Below are 22,863 nucleotides of genomic sequence, written 5' to 3'. Positions count from 1 at the left end.
TGGAATTTAACTTGCAAGGTTTTTTATTACAAGGTTGTTACTATTAAAATCACCTCCCCCCCACAGGTAAAAAATTCTATTCCTAGATACTCTGACTTCTCAAAATTTTATATTAATTAGTATTTTCAATGAAGTGATTGAAAATGCACTGAAATATACTTGGCACACAAATTGTCACAGTGAGCATGTAACAATCACTTAAAATTTTTATGAAAAATCCTTACTATCATAGATTATTTAGAATGCATGGACAAAAGAAAGTTTCAAACGGTTCACTTTGAACTTTAAATTCATCTATAGAATATGTAACACAAAGCAGAGAATGTTATTTTCAATATACCCGGAAGGATGAGAAAATGTAAACGAAGAGTAATATTTAACACAGGTAAACCCTTTATTTACTAAATGTTTTACTTTTCCATACAACTTTTGCTTTTAAACTGCTGTCCATTACATTTCATGAACTATCCCTAGAGGCACTCTCTTACAGATCTAGTCAAGTACACAGAGTAAAAAAAAAAGGCAGCTCACAAAACCTCATCACTTTACAGGTAGTACAAATCCTCCAAAGCACATTTAATTAATTAACAGTTAATCAATGAATAAGTGTAAAACTGACTCAAAATCATAAGAAATATGTGGTGTCGTATCTAGGGGGAGCAAGCTGGGGCCTTTGCCCCGGGCAGCAGCTTCCAAAAGGCAAAAAAATGCCCTTTTTAGTCTTTTTGTTGAAACATGATATAAAAAACCCGCAAAGATGGGAAAGGGGGGAAGTTTCAAGATTTTGTCCCAGCTTGGAAAAAGAGTAGATTCAGCACTGGAAATATGGTTTAACTGTTGGAGTTTCTTTCATGTAGTTTTTTGAGTTTACAAAAAGGTGCTGCAAGAATAGCCAAGAATTAAACCAAATGGCGTTATAAAGAAAATGTTAAGCTTGAAGTTGGATTTGTCACCTAAAATGAGATTCTAAATTGAGTCTCAGCTAGGGGATAATCGAAACATTAGGTGAAGTTTTTACAATATCACTGGAGAATGGGACCTTTTGGTTGAGATTGTCAAACAAACACGATTTATTGGAACAGATTATTCCCTCAAAGTTATTGTGGTGGCTAACACTCAAACACATATTTCCTTACCTGAATACCCAACTTTCAAAGAATATTTTTTAATATTTATTTAATTTATTTTTGATTTGTTTTTAAAATGATATTTTTCAACACATTAAGCATTTTTTTCAGGTTTTTGTCCATTTTAAAACTTTTATGGGAAAGTAGGTCAAAAATGACTTTTTCTGATAGAGCAAATAAATTTGAACTAAGTTTGACAAATTTGAACCCTAAATCCAATGGCTGTGCAAAGGGAGGTTAAATGGATTTGAAGGGGGAAAAAAGGATAGTAAAGGAATCAGAAACGTTAAAAGTACCATCAACCAGGGTTACTTTGTCATATAGGAGGTAAATTTTAACACTTTTCAAACATTAATTTGTATCATTTCCGGCGCTTTACGATAAATTTCAAGGTTAAAGCTCATATTCAGTGCAGTTCTTTTCCTATCTAAACGAAAAAAGATTTCAAGCTTCAGAAATAATGCCAACTAATATTTGGAAAGAGGGCAAATTTACCCTGTATATGGCAAAGTCATCCCGGTTGACAATATCTAAAATGAACAATAAAAGAATGCTTTCTGTTGCAATAACTTGTTTTATCTTCGATTTAAATAAAACAATGTCAGGAAAACTTTTTGGCTTAAATAGCTTAATTAAAAAGAAAATTACAAACATGAAATAAATTGGAGTTTCCATTTCAATTCATTTGTAAAGAAAATCAGCAAGTAAATTTACCAAATTACAAACTAAAGTTATCATTACAGGGTTCATACACTTTTGATTAAAAAAAGTTCCCTGACTTTTCCAGGTTTTCCAGGTTGTTTTTTAGAAAATTCCAGGTTACTCGCTTCATTCAAAATTTAAGTTTAAATAGTAATATTTTCAAAATAATTAAAATTGTTTAAAGTAGCAATGCAGAAGAACTAAAACTTCTCCCCTTAGATATGAAATTAAATAAAAATTGGAATTTTTTTTCCTTTGTTTTGTCTGTCAAAATTTTAAGTTTTCTTTTAAACATTTTGTTCAAAATTGTTTTAATTTGTTTACTATTTGTTGAAAACAGAGTACTTTCAACTTATTATTTTAGCGTTTCTTTGATGTCATGCGTAATATTATAGCGTTTTGCTGTAGTCCTGCAGCAACCTTTTAGCATCAACTTTTGGTTTACAATACTTCTTTTTATTTTCTTATTAGTAGGTTACACAAAACATATTGAGCAAAATGCAAAGCTAAATTTCAGTATAAATATGATTAACTTGTTGCATCAATCGGCATACCATATAATGCATAGTAACAAAAATCAACATACGCCGATCTTTAGGCCAATGCCAATAATCTTTTTTTTTCCACATATTAAAGGACGCTTACATTAAAATTTCAAATTTTCTTTTCCAGAAAATAATAGTCAATTTTCAAAAATTCATAACTTTTTGCACATTTTAATGTTATTTTCAATAGTACACATTGATATAAACATCCAATTCTGTTTCTGGAAGTTTAAGTCTACTTCCATTGTGCAAACGATCAAATATGGCGACAAAGTAAAAAATTTAAAATAATAAGTTGATTTTTGGATTTGTAGTAATAAAAGTAGTAATAAATAATTAGTAATCCTTAAAAAACTACAATAAAAGCAAAATAGTCAGTATTTAGCACATAAGAGTCGAAATCAATTTAAACAAAAAAATGGTATGAAGATTAAATTTTGCATTTTTCCAGAAAATAATTACAAATTATCCGGAAAAAAAGGCACAATTTGTGTTGTTTTCAATAGTTAGCATTGCAATTAACATCCAATGCCGTTTTCGGGAACTTAGGCACTAAAAAAGTCTTGTGTACTTCCATCTTGGGAATGACCAAATATGGCGGCTATGCCCAAAAATAAGAAATAACTTTTTTAATTTGTCGCATGAAGACAATTAAAAAATAATAAATCTTCATGAAACTACAATTCATTGAAAATTTTTTATCACATTTGCGTCCGAGGCAGTGAGGAAAAGAATAACTTTTGAACAAAATTTTTCATTTCTCAAGAAAATTATTTTAAATAATAATAATAATAGAAAAACAATTTGCAGACCATTTTCTGTTATTTTTATCATTTTTCAATTAAAGAAAACATCCAATTCTGCTTTGTTTTAGAAACTCAGCCATTTTAGGATCGTATCTACTTCCATCTTGTGAAAGACCAAAGATGGCGACTACGTTTCACACGTAGCTGAAATGATTTTCCGATCAAGGAAGAAAAAAAAAAACGATTTTCCCCGATCGACCCTCCCATCTACAGGTTGTGCTTCCGAAGCAGTAAATTGTCTTCTCAACTGTTGAGTTTGTGCATAATTCCTGTTCACCTGATTTTTTTTTTCTTGGGAACTACTGAGAGCCAAAAATGGCGGCTGCTGAAGATTTTTTGGGTCGCCATTTTTTTCATTGCTTTAAAATTGTTACAATTTTTTTTTAAATACATCGATGAAAATGAAAATTAGATCTCATAAAACAAAATTTCCTGGGAAAAAAATTAGGAAAAGAAAAATTTTGGGGACACATTTGGAAAATTCCTTGACATTTTTGACTATGTCATTTTCCCTGATAATTACAGGTTTTCCCGGAGCGTACGAACCCTGAAACGAACAGAATGTTGTGGCAACCCATCTAAAACTTTAGGCAGTAGAAAGAAATGCGTTCCCCTCACTAACTCAGTGTAAGAAAATCTTCGCTCTTTTGGCGCATTTTTCGTTGTGAAAAAAAAGTTCATTTTTCGATTGCAGTTTTTAAGCGTCGGTTTAGATAAAAATTTACAATTTTTTTCGTGAAATCACAATAAAAACGAAGATTAGATCTCATGGTACTTAATTCCTTGGGGAAAAAAATGGAAAGAAAAATTTTGGAGGACAAAATTTAAAAACTCCCTGACTTTTCCCTGACATTTTTGACAGTGTCATTTTCCCTGACAATTCCCGGTTTTCCCGGAATTCCCGGAGCGTACGAACCCTGCATTAAAGATGCTAGTCACAAATATTTCATCAGAATACAGAAAAAATAACAGAACATTTTAAATTCATCATTGGAAAAGGCATGACACAGGTTTTCTAGTTACGAGGAAATAACCCAACAATGAAAAACTAGCACTACTATTTATAAGATGCTTGCTTCATAATAAATATTTAAAAATACATACTTGAATGAACTTTCTTTGTGTTTCATCATTCAGCACATCTATATTTAAATTAAGGTCAATACATTTCCAGCATTTAACAAATAAAAGAATAATTTGAACAGAAGATTTAAAACATCATTTAAATATTACTAATAATATTGATAAAAAAAATCTAAGCAATTGAATTATCTAACTTCCTCTCTCATTATATACATTCATTAGTCACATTCTCGTCAGTTGCATATGTAGTGTGTAGTGTTTCACAGAAACTTCTGCAACAAGTAGAGTGATTGTTTTCTTCAGCTCCTCCTGATGCTCTGAATATTTTGCACTGGCAAATTGTAAGGCAAAAACTGGCAAAAATTATATAAACCTTCCTGAACCGAATGTCATATGTGAATTGTACAAACATTTCAGTAAAACTACTCCAAAGCTTTGTGCAGCATAAAATAAAACTAATTATTTAATAATTCTGAAACCTTGGTGTTATTAATATTAATGCTTCACAAAAGTCTAACAATAGCAATCATTTGTAACAGATAAGTTAGTTATTTTCTCATTTCATGCACTTGCTTTTTTGCAAAATATGTCACTGGCATTTGTTCACAAAGTCATCAATATTTACAATATTGTACATAGTTCTTTTGCCTTTGGTGTAGGTAAAGATTGAAATGATAATACTTCAACTTCAAATAATCAGAAAAAAAAACCTGTTAAATAGTCATAGCTAATTTGACTCCATAAATTTGCTTTAAAATAAGGATACGGGCAATATTTCTGGAGAAGATCTTTTCCCTTCCTGTTCGAGCATGGATGCCCACCATTGTTACTCCAATAGGCCAAGGAGAATTTCCAATTGCCATTTCTAGGTAAGCATCATTTGCCTAAAAGATGAATTTAGTTCATGTAATGATTCAATAGAAAAAAACAAAACAAAAAAACGTGCCCAAAATATTTTTAATTAATTTTTTAGGAATTGCATATAAAAACGGTTAGTAAATTTAATTTTCTTGTGATATTTTTTACTAAGAAAGTCATAATGAGAAAAGAATCAAGTGATTTTTTTAGCAGATGAACATGTCATTTCCTTTTACGTTATATAAATTGTTATTTTAAAATACCTTGGTTACATCACGTCTTCACTAGGTTCAATTTTTTAACCTGAAAAGAGTAATATCAAAAGTGGCTATATAGACCACACACCAAAAATTATATACCAAGGAAGCAGATCCAAAAATAACTGGAACAAAACTGCTACGCACATACTTCCTAGTTATGAGCTGCGCTGTTAGCAGGGTTGCAAAATTAGAGGAAAAATTACCGACTCAGCTTAGAATTTTAGAACTTTCCACTCCGACTCCGACATTTTTACTTCAAAATCAGTCTGACTCCGACTCTACAGCCCTGGCAGGGATGCAGATTCATAGGAAATAAGATTGACTATGACTCTTAGAATTTTAAAGCTTTCAATTCCCGGCTCTGAATCCTTTACTCCAAAATCCATCCCACTTTGACTCCATGACTACGCCACCCTGGCTGTTAGGAGATATAAGGAGAAGGGAGTGAGCTGGAGTGAAATGCCTTGTTTGTGATGCTATGATAAGTGAGATCCAGTCTCAAACCTTTGGTGATTAGTGAGATGGCCAACCACATGGAACCAAGCATGTGCAAAAGTTGCGTTTGTTCCAGAATACTGTAACCAAGATGAGTGGGATGCTTTTGGCAAGTGATTAAGGATGATACTTTGGTGAAATCACAGGTCTAACAGTGGTTTTTCTGTTTCAAACTGTATCTTAACTCAAAAGTTCCAGCACTGTTTCAGCAGTGGCAAAAGTGTTGGTACAAGAGTATTAATGCTCATGGACAGAGTTTAATCCAAAAATGTTAATTTTAGTTATTGTAGGACGTAGCTTTATACATAGCTGTCACTAACAATAATCAATGACAAGGCATCATAGTTTATTTTCTACACATAATAAATTATTAATTCTCAATTCACCATGTTTTTGTTTAGTTAATTTCAAACTTTTTAAAATTTAAGTCTTCAATACAATTTATTGCACATGAATTATTGTTTAATAATTATCAAACAATCAATACACATGTATCATAATATTTTATTAAAGCAAAAAATGTAAAACTGCTATTATAAAGCAGTTACTTAAAAATTAAAAGTATTACTACTTTTATAAACATGAATTAAAGAATATAAGTATTGTTTCAGCAAAAAGTTTACCAATGTAAAAATATCAATTTTTTTAAAAATTTCTGTGAAGCTTGGTTTGGTTACCTTGGAATAAGAATAAAATATTTACTTTAACATAATTCCTGTCAAGTAAATAGTTGACAATCAAAACCAAATGTTCCAAAATGTCTTCAGGGACATTTTCTTTCTTTAGCCTCCTGAACAAGGGCCTAATATAGTCCTGAGTTTGTGTGTAAGTTGCTGATGCAACCTTTCCTTTCATGGAAGTTTTATCCGATTCTGGACGTGAATTCAGCTGCTGTCCCCATAACTGTAACAAGAACTAAAACACAAAGTTATTCATAATTTTTTTTATAAAAATTCAAAACTACAAAATGTAAAGCAACATAAAATAGAACATTTGAAGAAAATAGGAGTAAGGGGATCATTTGTAGATTTTGTGTTCCATCCTACAAACAGTTTTTAGCCTTAAAGGGGGGTTTGTGGACTACATAAGTTTAAGAATTTCTGCTTTACTGGTTATTAATGGCTCAGAAGCTGTTAAAAGTCAACATACCTAGCGAAAACTAGGAAGAAAAATCAATGAATATTTTTACATCACAGGTAAAAAATTGAGCACTCTTTAAATGACAACATTCTAACTAACCCCCCCCCCACCTTTCTCAGTTTCCAATTTCAACTTGTAGCTGATTAATATGTAACAGGTTAACTTCCGGGAAAAACTTTGACTCACGAAATGTTTTCCTTTTACAAATAAACAATCATTATCGTGGTGGCATCCCTATCTCCTTTTTGTATATTTCAAGATTCAATATGACAACCAAAAATTAATGTTTCTATTCTTTCCACATAACGTTGAGTGCATTTATGAGGGCAAATCAAAAAGCCTTTGTGCCTATTTTTTTAGCCACAATACGGCTGTGAATACAAAGCAAACATATACATTCCCAACAGTGACAGTTCCTTGAACTTGAAGCTGCTATCAGTCATTAAAATGATGGTTGTTCTTCAGACGTCCACAGCTTATGAGCAGCGAAATGTTATTCGTTTTGTACGGAGCAACGCACAAAAGCCCATAGGAATTCACAGGGAAATGCACCTGCAGTACAGACCTTCCCCTTAATGATTTTTATGATTTCAGTCCACTGAAGAAGTTTCTGGCAGGACAGAAGCCAAGAGCACGATCCGACAGTGATTCCACAGGCAGCCGGAAGAATTCTACAACAGGGGATCTCTAATTTAGTGCTGCGATGGGACAAATGTCTGAACCGGTGTGGTGACTATGTGGAGAAATAGTGTAAAAGACATAGTTTACCATGTATATTTGTAAATACTTGTAGAGACGTACCGAGTAGCACTTTGGCCGAGTAGCCGAGTACCGAGTACTCTGCCTTTTATTACTCGGCCGAGTACCGAGTTACCGAGTACTCGGCCTTTCACTACTCGGCCGAGTTCCAAGTACCAATTATGTTTTAAGAACCACCACAGACACACATGTGATGAATTTTGAACTTATTGGAATAGTAGTATAAACTTCCTTGTCCATATAATAGTTTTTAAAACTAAAATCCTGCTGAAATTTAATTATGCATTATATATATACAATTTTGTTTGTGTCAAAAATTTTACAAAAAAATAATTTTTAAAATTAAAAATAAATAAATAAAAGGTATGATTAATCAAGTTGGAATTAAAACAAATTACAGTAAAAACCCTCTAATGGGGACACTAACAGGACAATTTTTTTTTCTGCAACATAGAGGTGTCCGCAGGACAGGGGTTTAATAATGTTATTTGCATTGGAACTGGGGAATTAAAAATTGTCCGCATAAGAGTGGTGTCCGCCTTTGAGGGGTGTCCGTTAGGAGGGGTTTCACAGTATACCAATCAATTATAGTTCTAATCTGCCAAACATAAAAAAATTTTAAAAGCAGATAAAACAAATGTGCAGGAACACTCCAGACACGTGTTTCTGCCCCCCCCCCCCGTTACCCCGTTACAAGGAACGTCTTTTTCAGTGCATAACATGTGAGCTAAAGAATGTAAAGACATTCAACAAAAAAATACGACTTTTGTCAAATGCCTTTAAATCTACGAGCCCCCATTTTGTGCATTGAAAAAGGAATTCCTTGTAATGCCAAAACACGTGTCCGCAGAGTTCCTGCACTGTACTTTTAAGGTTGTTTTATTTTTTAAGCAAACGTATTTTTACATTTTTTATAACTAATTTTTGTTTGTAGCAAAAATCCATTTTTAATATAAAAATTCCATATTTTCTATACTTACATTTTTTGCGTAATTTTTAATAAATAAGTTTTATTAACTTTGGGGATATTAAAATAAAGATTTATTCCATTGAAGCATTACAAACTTCATTATTCTCAAAATTTAAATTTGACTTATAAATTTTAATTGTAAATGATTGCAGAATATAATGCTTGCTCTTTTTTTATAAATTTTAGTATCTGTCTTGGACAATATTCAATTTTTTGCAACTACTCGGTATTGGCCGAGTATCTGATCAGAATTTGGCCGAGTACCGAGTACTCGGCAAATTGGCCGAGTAGGCCGAGTACCGAGTAGTTACCGAGTACTCGGTACATCTCTAAATACTTGTATGTATCTTTTTTTGGCAAATAAAAAATAGGCGCAAAGACTTTTTGATTTGTCCTCATAGAACTAATTTGAATAGCTTTTTCTGAAAAAGGAGATATTCTTACAAGGCAGGGTAGTAGATCCAATGTCCAACCTGAAAAGGTCCAGGTCTCTATATTTATATACAGGTTTGGACAATATACACAAATACACGAACTCTCTCATGGTGGCAGGCGTACCCCTCTTCCTCAACATACTTCTTTCAGTTGTCTCTTATGACATATATGAGCTATATTGGGAATTATCTTTCATGCCCTATCTGTCACCAAATGTTTTATATGTATTTTGTTCGATTGTTTCTATACAGAAAAAACATTTAAAAAAAAAAGTGCAACTACCCAATTTTTGGAACACACTCAAGTAACACACTCAAGTAACAAAGTACTAGGATCAGATATTCAATGAGTAGTATAAAATATCTTTCAAGATTATGATTAAAATTCAAAGTCAAAAAAAAAAAGGTCAGTATAGTTATAAAATAAGTTGATGCTAGTGCATTAAAATTCAATAGAAATATCTAACGCTGTACTCACCCTTAAAAACTTCAAAATAACTTTAGCATTATCACTATCCACACCTTTTCCCAGCTTTTCACTAGCTTCTGACTGCAAAAAAAAAATATTTGTACGACTTTGTAAAGCAAAATGAGTTGAAAGTTTAAAGATAGATTGTTTCCAATCATTTGAATAAAAACACCCAGATTAATTAATAATAATATATACAGTGCTGTAGTTGGAAAAAATGTTTGAGAGAACTCACCTCAAGGTTTGAGGAAACTCATGAAAAAAAAAGGTAGTTTGAAACCGATTTACATTACTTTTGCATTGTTTTTAACCGACTTCAAAAAGGAGGCGGTTATCAATTCATACCGTATGTATGTTTTTTTTTGTTTGTCCACTCATAGCGTTTCACCTAGTGAACCGATTTTGATGATTCTTTTTTTAATGGATAGAGGATGGCTCAACTTAGGTCCCATTACTTTGTTTGACCATATTTGTTCTTTTGAAAAAAAGTTATGGGCAAAAAACAGTAAATTTTATGCAGTTTCCCTATTAAATGATTAAAATGATATTGTAGCGAAGTTCGCACTTTACATCCGTGGATAACGGTGGCTCAGTGGTAGAATTCTCGCCTCCCACACGAGCGACCCGGGTTCAAATCCCGACTAGGACAAAGTGAATTTTACTAAAATTTCGTTTCTACTGTTTCCCGTATTTTCTCGAATCTTCTATTAATTTCTGTATCTTTCCAAGTCTGGAAAGTTCCAGCACTTTCTCAAGTTGTATATAAGGAGATGTAACGTTCATTCGTAGTTCTGAATAAAGATCTCGAGTTGAGACTAACGAGTATTCGCTTCATTTGGCTTTCACATTGTCTTCGCTATCTTCATCTACGCGACAATATGAAACTCATTGTTATAAAAGTTTGATGCCATATAACAGTAACATTAATAGTAATTGTAATGATAATTTTGAATGAAGGCTTCTCTGAAGCAAGTATCAAATTTCTTCAAGGGATATTTCGATAATGGGGAATCTGGCGCTGTGGTCTCATTTTTGACGTAAATAATTTTATTTTAGTAACCCTGCTGATTTATAGTAACCCTATGTGAATTATCAAAATCTTCCTTTCTTCAGTGCTATTGCTCCATAGTAGGGGTAAACCTAACCTGGAAGCGAGGTGATGCAGTGATTAGGATCTGCTTAGCCATCACAATGCTACCATTAGGTTTGACTCAACTACTCTGTAGTATTTTTATCGTTATCATCTATGCCGATAACAGATGATCGGGGCTAAGTAAGAAAATACAGGATTGCATCATGAGCAACTTAGACGCTGTGGAATGTAAATTAGTTAGGAAAAACGTAATACTAAAATGGTTATAATTAAATTAACTACGCATGATTTCCAGAGAGGAACAAAGATAAGTTTTTGGTGTCAATCACTTAAAGTTTAACGCGTGTCAATAGTTTTTTTTTTTTTTGTTTTAGTATGGAGCATTTTTAAGAAAAAAATGTGAAGTTTCGTGACGGTAACTTCTTATTATTTCTGAAATACCTACATTTACACTAAAAAGAATGAAATAAAAAAATTTTGAAAAAAAAATAGAACCGACTTCAAAATTGCTCTAAAAAGTGAAAAATAATTTTATTCTTTAAACACCATCGATAATGCTTTTAAACATAATTTTTGAAGTTGGCGCAAAAACGATAGATAAAATCATTCATAGCCATAAGTCAAATACAACTATAAATTTAACCAGGACCAGTTTCTTCACTATCACATACATTATGCATTGATGACAGCATATTTGAATAGCGATATAAATGTTTCGTTCGTAACTTTGGATGCTTTTCTGAAAAAAAATATGAACGAAGCATGATTACACTGGATTTTACGTTTTGTTTTTGCGCCAACTTCAAAAATTATGTTTAAAAGCATTATCGATGGTGTTTAAAGAATAAAATTATTTTTCACTTTTTAGAGCAATTTTGAAGTCGGTTCTATTTTTTTTTCAAAATTTTTTCACAATTAAAAACAAATATTTTAGGAGAAATCATTTCCTGCTCTCCCCCCTCCCCCCCGCCACAGCACTGATTATACACAAATGTATTAAAAACCATTCCTCTTTTCAGCAGACTCTCAATAATATTGGAATAAAATAGCTACATATTTCAGGGTATTAAAAGCACAAAGATGTATGGAAAGTCGCAGCTATAAAAAAAACTATTAAAAAAACTGATTATTTTGACTCCTCACACACATTTTTCACATCAGATAACTTTGAGTTCATAAGACGATAAGTAGTTGTCTGAAAAGACTACAGCCTGAAAAGGCACTCTTTTACACTGTTTAAAACATTTTTCATGATCCCTCCTCATGAGTCCTCCACGTTGACGTACAAACTGCTGTTACACAAATTTTTGAGAAATTTAATTGGTTGTTGATATTCTGAGCTGTTTAAGTTGAAGCACTTAGAAGCAAAGCAGTGCAGCAAGTGCAAGAATTAAAAATTAGGAGAACTAGTACAAATGGTGGGAGAAACTTTCATCTATCTTGGGGCAAAAGATGGTAGTAGTAGCAGCCCTTAAAGGTGTTGAACATTTCAATGAAAGCCTACGTATGAATGGAAATTCAATATTTAACATGAAAAAAACCTTACGTCATCCCTTCGCTTCCCACTGCCTTAATTCAAGTAACTTTTAAGGAAAAATAATTATATTTTTCAGGACGTGCTTGAACTTTAGGGGAGAAAAAAAAGTCAAAAAAACATGGTAAGCTCTTCCCTCTGCTTTGTAGTTGGTTGTCCCCCCCCCCCTCCTGGTAAGTTGTATCATTTTTATGAAGCAATATATGTTATTCATATGTGTGTATCAGTTCCTTACTTGCATAGGATCTGGGCCAAATAAATACTTTGAAAATATTTAGCATCTTAAAATTATATTTTTCAGGACGTTCTTGGACTTTGGAGGAGAAAAAAAGTCAAAGAACAAGACAAGCTTTCCCTCTGCTTTAAAGTTGTTGATCCCCCCCCCACCCCCCCAAAAAAAGTTGTATCATTTTTATTAAGCAACAGATGTTATTCATATGTGTGCATCAGTTCCTAATTTGCACAGGATCAGGGCCCAATAAATACTCTGAAAATATTTGATTTCTTAAAATAATCCTTAATTTCTACCTTTACCTATTAAGAGCAAATTTGATAATTAATTGAACATTCTCTCGCAACTGCATTTAAAATAAAACATTGGATTATTTTATAATGAAGAGATTTAAAATACAATGCTACTAATTCTCACATAAATAATAGCCGATGATAAAGTAACCCGCGTGTTTCAACAATGAAACTCGCGCCACTAATTTGATACAGTGATTTGGTAGAGTTTAAAATGCAGGGAAATTCTTTATTCTGACAAGGCTGAACTTGATCCGGTGACTTAACTGTTTTACTGGTATTACTCATTTTAGGAGAATGAAGAAACATAAAATATCAACAATGACCTCTATCTGCTGTAGTTAAGGATTAATCATAGAGTAAAGAAATTTTCATTGAGAGGAGATGAAATTAAAGCCCGGGAAGAATTATAGGATACAGCGGCGCAATGATGAGCGGGGTTATGATAACATGATTGCTTCGCGAGAATAGTTTTCACCGATCACGCAAAGGAACCGAATAAAATGGCTGGCGGATTGGTTTGCATTTTAATTCATGTTTTAATGCAATTCCAAAAACATGCTTCATAAACTTCAACAATATCTAAATTTAAATTAACAATAAATTGAGATTCAGTAATGGAATGTTTTGAATCAAAATGCATCTTAAGATATTTAGCAAGAAGTAAAGGATCTTGGGATACAGTGGTGCAACTTCTGGCTTCAATTTCTTAGTATAATGGGGCCTCTCTATGTAATTTCTTTACTGTATAGGATTAATCCACTAGAGCTAGAGTTAAAACTTAATCTTCCAAAATATTACGAATCAGGCAATTGCTGCGTTCAAATATAGAAGCAAATTTTCACCCGTCATACCATGATGGGCGACTTTCTAATTCTTAATAAAATTAATGTTAGCATAAAATCGAAGAATATCAGTTTTCTTTTCTAATAAAAGGGGTAGCAATTTTTCTGAACAATAAATTTTGTTTAAAAATACACAACTTAACACTTAAAAATATACATATAAAAACTTTACATACAAACTAAATATAAACAATGAATGTGAAATGTTATACTTTTATTTCTTCCATAGATGTGCCTTCATCTTCTACTTTTACATCATTAACAGATTTTCCATCTTCTGTTGTGCCCTGTGTTTTTAGAATTTCATCCAAGTAAGCTTGGTCAACCTTTTCCATGGCTTCTTGAAAATCATTTCTGAACCCTCGGTCCACTTCAGGCTCCAAGATTTCTAACCTCCTGAGCCTTTGAAAAGCTTCAATTTCAGTTTCCCCAAAGAGTAGGATGGGCTCCTGCCTTTCCCTTAACCTTCGAACCACCTAAAACATAATTAAAATTAGTTACTTGACAAATCTTTAAACTCAATGTAATAACTTGAAATATATATATTATAAATAAAGTCGATTTACATTTCAAAAATCATGTACATATAAATAAAGCCAATAATAACGTCCTATGACATTTTTATTTATCAATAAATTTGCCTAATACCAGATACAATAAAGTCTAGTTTGCAGAAAAAAAAAAAAAAAAAAAAAAAAAAAAAAACCAAATGTGCATCATATGACTTCCTAGTCCACCTATTGAATAATATACTTCAATTTTATTTTACTTTAATTATTCACTTTCCCCTTTTTTTCTGCTTTAAATAAACAGCATTACTTCAAGGTCAATGAAGGCAGCCATTTCTACAGTAGACAAATTATTCATGCATTTCCTATTGCTTCTGTTTTCTTTTCAAACCCACCAGCGAATTTTTGGAGCACTAAATAACTTTATACGTTAAAATGCCATCAAATTTGAGAGCAATTTGAAGTGAATGTATTGTTTTGATAAGAAATTGTTTTTTAACTATGCAGTATTTGTAAAGATAAAGAACAAAACATACTATTGATTGTATTATTAACAACACAGTAAAAATAAAACTTACTATATTATGTCTTATTAAATTTACAGAGGGGCGTGCATGGGGGGGGGGGGACACCTGTTGGCCTGGGCCCCAGCCTAAAGGGGCCCAAGATTTTTTAAATGAGGGGTGAAATATATGAAGTGACATTGGGCTAAAGTATATGGAGGGGGACCGTAAAAGTCATTTGTGACACCCCTGGATTTGTGCCACATTTATTGAACAAATTTGACCATAATTAAAGTTATCAAGTTAAAAATATCATGCATAGTTTTAATTTTGTAATTATCAACATAATTTAAGTCAGAGTAAAGTTTCTATTGTCTCTCGAGAGCCATTTTTGAGTACATTCTTATCTAGAATGTCCGATTTACCGAAGGAGGTCTGGTCTCTATTCTTCCGGTTAATTGAGGTTCTGCAGTATATGCATACAGTGTACAGTATGCTGGGGCTTTCATGGCTCTGTGGTAGAAACTTGGCTGAATATGCTGGAGGTCGTGGGTTCGATTGCCACCAGTGCCCTGGGTGTTATTTCCTCCTCTATATGCTGTAAATCTTTCTTATGTTGTCTTATATGTACATAAATAAAGAAGTACAACCTCTCAAGGCAATGGCACCTATCTTTCATTATTGTTAACTATGGACACAACAACAACATACAGTATGCTTAATCATTAAAAAATGATTTGCACTTAATCGTTGTAGGGAGGTGAAGTCAAGCTCGCCAACACGTAAGAGTAATAATAATAACTAATTTGTAAATGAATTGAAATGACTAATTGGCAGCACTTCCAAATACTAGCAATCTGGTCCGTCTGAATTTAGGACCATTTACCATTTAAATGATAGGATCATTTGTCACCCATTCATAGGATGTTCAAGGATTGGCACAAGCCATTATATATTTTTTGCTGCGGTTTACATTGTTGACACGAAGCAAGTTCCTTTGCTGGCATGAAGTGGATTTTTGGGAAAAAGAAGATTTTGGCTAAAGATAGTGCTATTGTCATAAACAGGTGATTTCATTTAAAAATAGCTGCTGAACAAATTGAGATATTTTCTTGAAACTCGGATGTGTTGACAGACTGAGTTTTGTAAATTTTTTGAGTTATCAAATATTCTTAAATGGTTTTATAACACGGTTTTATAAAATATATCACAGACTAAAGTTCATCTTTGTTACAATGCCGCTATGGATACATGATAGCAGCTTCTGCCAAAGTTAATTGTTTAATTTTTCAAATTATTGGAATTGTGTATAAAATTTTAAATGTCAGAATATCAGGCTAGATTTCTAAAGAATTTTAACATGAAAATCAAAGTTGTGTGATTAGTTTTGGACTTAATATCAAGCAAAATTAGAGTCGTGTTACTGGTCTGTCCAGTCTTAAAGACAATAGAAATCAACATAGTGAGAAATGCAAACCTCAGGTCGGTCAAAGTGAGCTTAATAAGCAATCTTTGTGATTGCTATAAAAAAAAATCTGCAAGTTGTGCTGCAGTGTTTCCTATTAGATAAAATTATTAAACTCTCCTTGTTTAGTTGATTAGAATATTCTTCATAAATCATTTAAGCAATAGCACAGTTGCTTTCTTAGCAATTTTTCTCGAATACTCTTAGTAAGTTTTAAAGATCTGGCAGTAAGGTTTACAGATTAACATTACTTCCGAAGTGGCCAAAAGAATTATCTAAAGAAGTGAGTACATATAGGGGAAAGGGGGCTACCTGTGAACAATTTTTTTTTTAAATTTCTTTAAAAAAATTATTAACTTCTCAGAGCAAAAGTGTCCCCATAAGTAAATAGTCTTTTTTTTTTGTGCCCAGGATTTTTTTTCATATTTTTAAAAATAATATTTCTTTACTTTATTAGATTAAAAAATTGTCTTTGATTGTTCACAAGCCTGGAGCACATATGAACATGATTGAAAAATATGGAACAACGCATATACCAATTACACTGAAAGGTTTGTAACCAAGTGTCAGTTTAAATTGTTCAGTAACTGTCAATAAGAAAATACTTTTTCCGAATTATTTAACTCTGCCCACTGTCAAGTTTTAAAGTTTTGTAGCATGTTCTAATCATAGGGTTGACAGGAAAAAAACTTATAATACTAAACAATACAAAGAAAATTTTATTATGCTAAGTTTATTCTGGTTATATACTGTGTTTAAGTTTCATGCAGAATATGATGATCAATTTAAAAATTATTTTAAGCTTCAGTTTTCAGTTAAGGGAAAATATTTTGTCTTTTTTTTCCGTGTAAATATTATATAACACTAAATTGTTGGCCAACTATTTAGTAACAGAAGAATATAAAAAATAAAATAATAAACAAAATAAATAAATAATTAATTTATAATAATGTAATAATAATCAACAATAAATTTAAAAACTGATTGTAGCGAAATATAAATCATAAATATTTACACGTTTTTAAACACCTTTAATAACTCTACACTAACATATATATTATGGAGGATATGGGGTACTGTTCAAATATGCCCCTATATGGGTTATTCACAAGTGCCCTGTCACCTACTTTAGATCTAATTTTCAAAAATATAGAATAATTAATTCAATTAAAAAATTTAAACATTGTAAAAAATTTACTTGAATTTATGGGGGTTGTTTTAAGGGGTATTTTTCTCATTTTTATGGGGGGGGGCGTTGCTTTTTTGAGGGGCCTTCACAATTGAGGGGGGTGCACCCTTGCCCTTAGGGAGGGAGCATCCCTGCTTACTATTTAGTTTAAAATATGTTTTATTGAAAGATAGCGGTAAAATTATACACAACATCAATTAAATCAAAAAAGTTGTCACCACAGAAATATAAACTGGCTCATTGCTCTAAAAGTTTGGTCAAGAAGTAGGACTCCTTCTGCCATTACTTGAAAATTTTTCAAGATCTCTTGCTTGATGTAATCCTAGCAAAATATACCATGTTCATATGTACTCTCCTCTTCCGTAACATATACAGCAGGGCCGTATCCAGAGGGGGGGGGGGGTCCCTACGTGCCTTCCCCCAAAACTCGAAATGTTTTGTAACGTAAAACAGCAGGAGCTTTTTTTTTTTACTTTCTAATGTCAGAAAAGGAAAATAACAAAATTTTTTTATCCATAATTTCGTAACTATTAAACGAGTAGAAATTTGAAGAAATATAGAAAAAGCAGTTCTAGTTCTCTTTTGCCGCAAAAAATACTTGAAACTTATTAGGACCTGATCTCTTTCCCAAATTTTAATTCAGGGCTGTCCAGAGCCAAGGCAGGCAGGCCCCTTGTCAGTTTGGTAGACTTGCCCTCTTCCTCCCAAAACTTTTATAAAACTTACACTACACCGATTCTGAGTCGAGGACTCCGCAATGGTCTGGCCCCTAGTTTCCGATTAGATTAGTACCTGGTTTCCAAGTTGTGCCAAATTCAACTCCTCCTCCGTTGAAAATGCAAAAATCATGATTCTCGCATTTTTGTAGCACATGCACACAAGTATTTCTCAAGATACATTTTTGTGACTCATATGTTTCATGACATGCCATTTATTTAATACCAAATTCAGTATTTCATAAGTTCTTTTGTTATTGCTTGTTTTTTTCTTTCTTCTACTGCAAACTGTTAATATCTAAAGCATGGGAAAAAATGTAATAGTTACTCTACTGTCTACTCGATTTCATTTTCTGCACTACTTGTCATTGAAGAAAAAACTTTTTTGTTTTGAGAAACTTTTCGTTACATTTAATTAACTTAAAACAGGTGTGTTTTATAAAGTTATAATCATTTTGTAAAACTGTGTGATCTACTTCTGGGAAGTACAAATGAAATGCTCTAAATAATTTCAACTGTTCTAGAGTCTTCATAAATTATTTAAGTTTTTGAAATTATTTGAAATGTGCTTCAGTTTTGCCTCTTATCAAGAAAATAAAGTCTGAATTGTTCGAATGTCCAGAATATTACTCTTTCCTTTCTCATTTTCTGAATCTCTATACCATTTCTTTTAAAGCATTTTGTACAATTTTTATTATAGGGCATTTGAATGAAATGGGGAAGGGGGAATGTCAGGGAAATGAAATAAAAACAAACTACACTAAAAGCAGATATGAACAAGTGACAATATGCTTCTCTTTTCTCCTCCCTCGTTTTTCCTCTCTGTCAAATAAATGTCAACAATTTGTCAAACAAGCAATTTGTATTTTCATTAATCTTGACTTTTAAAATAATGCATAACTTTTGATGGGTTTTTTGCCTATTTCTTTTATATTTTTATAGTCTCAATTACCATCATATTAGGCCTCAAAATGCAGATTTTTATGTCTATTTATCAAAAATTTTTCTGGGGGAACTCTTGGCCCCCCTAAATATATAGATATTCTTTATTCCACTGAAAGGGCTGCTCTGATGTTATCCTTCCCACTAAAAGATGAATTAAAATAAAAAGCATTAAAAAACGAGAACTGTATCAGTAAAAAAAGACACATACGGGGGGGGGGGGGGGGGAATGGTCTATTTCATCTGTGGCAAAAATGTCTGGACCGCAAAAGGGAAAAACATGCCTGCAATAGCACAAAGCTCCGTTCTAAATCTGGCTCTGTGAGTTTATATATATATATATATATATGTGTGTGTGTGTGTTAGGACAATGTGCGAAATGGGGCAGCTCTGAAAAAAATTTCTTCATACGGCCTTGATATACAGCAAATGCCGCCTAATATGATAACTTTGAGATAAATATAACATGATAACAATACATGAAAAGAATCCAGGACACTCAAAATGATGATAGTTTCATTTAAATAGTATTTATTTTTATAACTGCAAATCAAAATTGCAATGACTCATATAAATGCAGTTTTAAATTATAAATTAGCAGAATAGAATGTCTTTTTTCCACTGATTAACCCATTCATCCAATGCTACAAAGTCTTTTTTGCCCATGTTATAAGCAAGATCTTTTGCTTTTTGCAGCATTAACAGCCGTTTACTTGCACATACATTTCCCTGATATTTGTAAACCAGTTTCAGAGCAGATTCAACTTTACCAGCTTTTCCAGCAAGGTTTCGCTTGTTGTTTAAATTTTGATTTAGCTTCCTTTGTTTTCAACCTTGTCCCTATTTTTTAATAACTTACAAAGTAATGGCTGAGAAATGTTTAGTTGTTCTGTAGCATTTCTTTGACTAATCATAGTTCAACTGTCAAAGCGTATTAAAATGTCAATTTTTTCCTTGACAGTTAAATCATTGCGTTTTTATTCCATGGCTAAAATGTTCCACAGTTTAGAGTGAAGTTTTTAGCATAACTAAGCAGAGAGAAACATTTGCTTTGCTGATAAGAAGGGAACTTGTTTTCAAGGAAAGTATTTGTCAGTGTTTGCCTTTGTATTTCTTTTGATCGAAGAACAAAAAAGGGGGAAAATATTGAAAGTTTAAAAGTGATAACAATAAGTGAAGACATTGATTACAATATCCAACTTTTTAACGCACGTTAATATACAAGTGTTTCGGGACTTCCCAATTTTGATAACATTAAGCGGCACCCACTGTCTATCCAAATTTATGTGATTTTAGTACTAGAACCTTCATTCCTAAAAAAAAAGCATTTCTTACAACTTAACCAAATCAGATAGTTTTTGACAAAATCCCTAATTACAAGATTTTTTTCTTCTTAGTTAACTAAACTGGTCTTATGTTGTGATTTCTTTGACTTTGAAGAATTGTTGAAAATATACAGAGAAATATTTTCATAATACGGAAGATGAAAGAAAAACAACCTCCTGGATACACACAACAATAATTTAGAATGAGTGGTACATTTTATGTGCAGGTTCAATTATTAGATTTAAAACTGACCTCCTTCCTTGGCAGAATTCCTTCAGACTTCTTAGCATTCAATGACTCATCTTCATTTCTTTTCTTCTCATTCTAAATGAAAACAAATGGAAATATATGAAACAAAACAGAAATATTTAAAAACAAAAAATCAAGAAATCATGCTCCAATCTGCAATAAATGCTCCAATAAGGATCAATTCAGGTGACAAGACATAAAAAGACTTAAAATTGCATTATGATTTAATATCAATCTTAACATGCCACAACATATATATATTCTTTACATTCTTCATGTGTCTCTTAAATTAATGTTCTATAGCAGTGTTTTTCAACCTTTTTCATGACACGACCCCCCTAGTATCAAAAAATATTTCGCGACCCCCCCCCCCGACCTTTTTTATTTTATGTATGTTAAAAATATTTAATCCATACAAAAGTTTTAGGCGTTTGCGTTATTAGGATTCGAATATAAATATATAATTAAGTACGTAAAACAGTACAGGTTCCGAGTGCTACCGACAGATGGCACTGGTAGTCCCCCGCGCGAAAGGTCCACAGGTTTCGAGACGTTTCGTTACGCTTCGAGATGATTCTCGCTAGAATGCGCAGGCCTATAAAAGGGGCGGTCGGCTACGGCAGTTGCAGTTGAGTGCATGAGCGCAAAGCAAGTGAAATCGGAAGCAAGACCGCGATACGTGAAAACGATTCGGAAGTGAAACTACGGTGTTATACGGACTGTGTGTAAGATATCAAACACTTGTTTTACGTATTTATTTGTGTTGTTTGTTTTCATTGAAAATGGATAAATTTCTGAAAAGATCATCAGAACTATCAACGTCTAGCGGGAGTAGTGGAATAAAGAAAAAACGTCTTTATGACGAGAATTATTTGAAATTTGGGTTTACTGTGATTGACAATAAACCGCAGTGCGTAATTTGCTTTGAAATTTTGTCAAGAGAAAGCATGAAGCCATCGAAGTTGGTACGCCACCTAAACACAAAACATCCTAATGAAAAAAATAAACCCGTGGAATTTTTTGAGCGAAAATTAAAAGCTCTTGAACATCAAAAAACTGCTATAGGACAAATGTCCAACCTAAATGAGAAAGCGTTGCTTGCTAGTTATCGAGTAGCTTTTCGTGTGGCTAAAGCAGGAAAACCTCACACTATCGCCGAAAATTTGATTTTACCAGCGGCTTTAGATATAGCAGAGATTATGTTTGGCAAGCAAGAGATCGAAAAGCTCAAAAGTATACCTCTCTCTGACAATACTATTCAACGCCGGATAAGCAATATGGCGACTGATGTTCGTGATCAAGTCATAGAAAAAATAAAGAAAAGTTCTTTTGTGTCCTTGCAATTTGATGAATCAACGGATATTGCGGGTTGTGCGCAGTTTGTAGCTTTTGTGCGTTTTGAATCCAATGAAAAATTAATTGAAGAAATACTATTTTGCAAGACACTTCCCACAAATACTACAGGTCAATGCTTGCATGACATATTCATTGAAGCTACGCAAGATATGAATATCGATTGGGCACAAAAATGCATTGCTATTTGTAGTGACGGAGCAAAAGCCATGACTGGTGCGAAGAGTGGATTTATTGCTAGACTGAAAGAACAGATGCCAAACGCTTGTTGGATGCACTGCTTTCTCCATCGCCAAGCTCTTGCAGCCAAAACCTTGCCACAAGAATACAGTCAAGTTCTACATATTATTATTAGTATTGTAAATTCTATTAAAGGAAAAGCGTTGCAGACTCGATTGTTTCGACTCATTTGTGATGATATGGGGGCTCTCCACCGAAATTTGCTTTACCATACAGAGGTTAGGTGGTTATCGAAAGGCAAAGTACTGACCAGAGTTATGGAACTTCGCGCTGAACTATTAGTATATTTACAGCAAGCCAAGTCACATTACTCTGAATTCATTTCTGACCCGGAATTCCTTTTGAAACTGGCTTTTCTTTCGGACTTATTTGAGCATTTAAATAACTTGAATAAAAGTCTTCAAGGGCGGGATGAAAATGTCATTACAGCAAAAGACAAACTCCATGCCTTTATCAAAAAAATTGAATTCTGGTCATCATCTATAAATCAAAACAACTTTGATTCATTTTCGTCGACACAGTCTTTCATTGAAGAAGTCGGAAGCGAGATAAACATCAATTCATATATATCTGGTATGAAAATGGTGTTAGATAATTTGAAGTAAGAATTATGTCATTACTTCTCAGTGCAAGAGATATCGGATAGCACTGGGCAAAGATGGATCTTAAATCCGTTTTTAAATGCAGCTATAAATGAGGCGAATTTAGCAACTAAGCTCAAAGAGA

General features: G+C 32.7%; 1 protein-coding gene across 1 annotated transcript in view; it reads right to left on the bottom strand.

Moving 5' to 3' along the window:
• LOC129218083 (pre-mRNA-splicing factor 18-like) overlaps positions 1 to 22,863 on the bottom strand; it is a 29,145-nt gene that overhangs the window by 497 nt on the left and 5,785 nt on the right. The window contains exons 3-8 of the mRNA XM_054852280.1: positions 20,548 to 20,619; positions 13,858 to 14,121; positions 9,658 to 9,729; positions 6,579 to 6,791; positions 5,030 to 5,147; positions 4,285 to 4,322 (exon numbers count right to left, since the gene is read on the bottom strand). Of these exons, the coding sequence (XP_054708255.1) occupies positions 4,285 to 4,322; positions 5,030 to 5,147; positions 6,579 to 6,791; positions 9,658 to 9,729; positions 13,858 to 14,121; positions 20,548 to 20,619 (777 nt within the window). The remainder of the gene's footprint in view (positions 1 to 4,284; positions 4,323 to 5,029; positions 5,148 to 6,578; positions 6,792 to 9,657; positions 9,730 to 13,857; positions 14,122 to 20,547; positions 20,620 to 22,863) is intronic.

The sequence above is a fragment of the Uloborus diversus genome, chromosome 3 (assembly GCF_026930045.1).
Source record: "Uloborus diversus isolate 005 chromosome 3, Udiv.v.3.1, whole genome shotgun sequence".
Taxonomy (NCBI): Eukaryota; Metazoa; Arthropoda; class Arachnida; order Araneae; family Uloboridae; genus Uloborus; species Uloborus diversus.
Note: the sequence above shows the minus strand (reverse complement) of the source record. Positions and strands in the feature narration are given on the sequence as shown.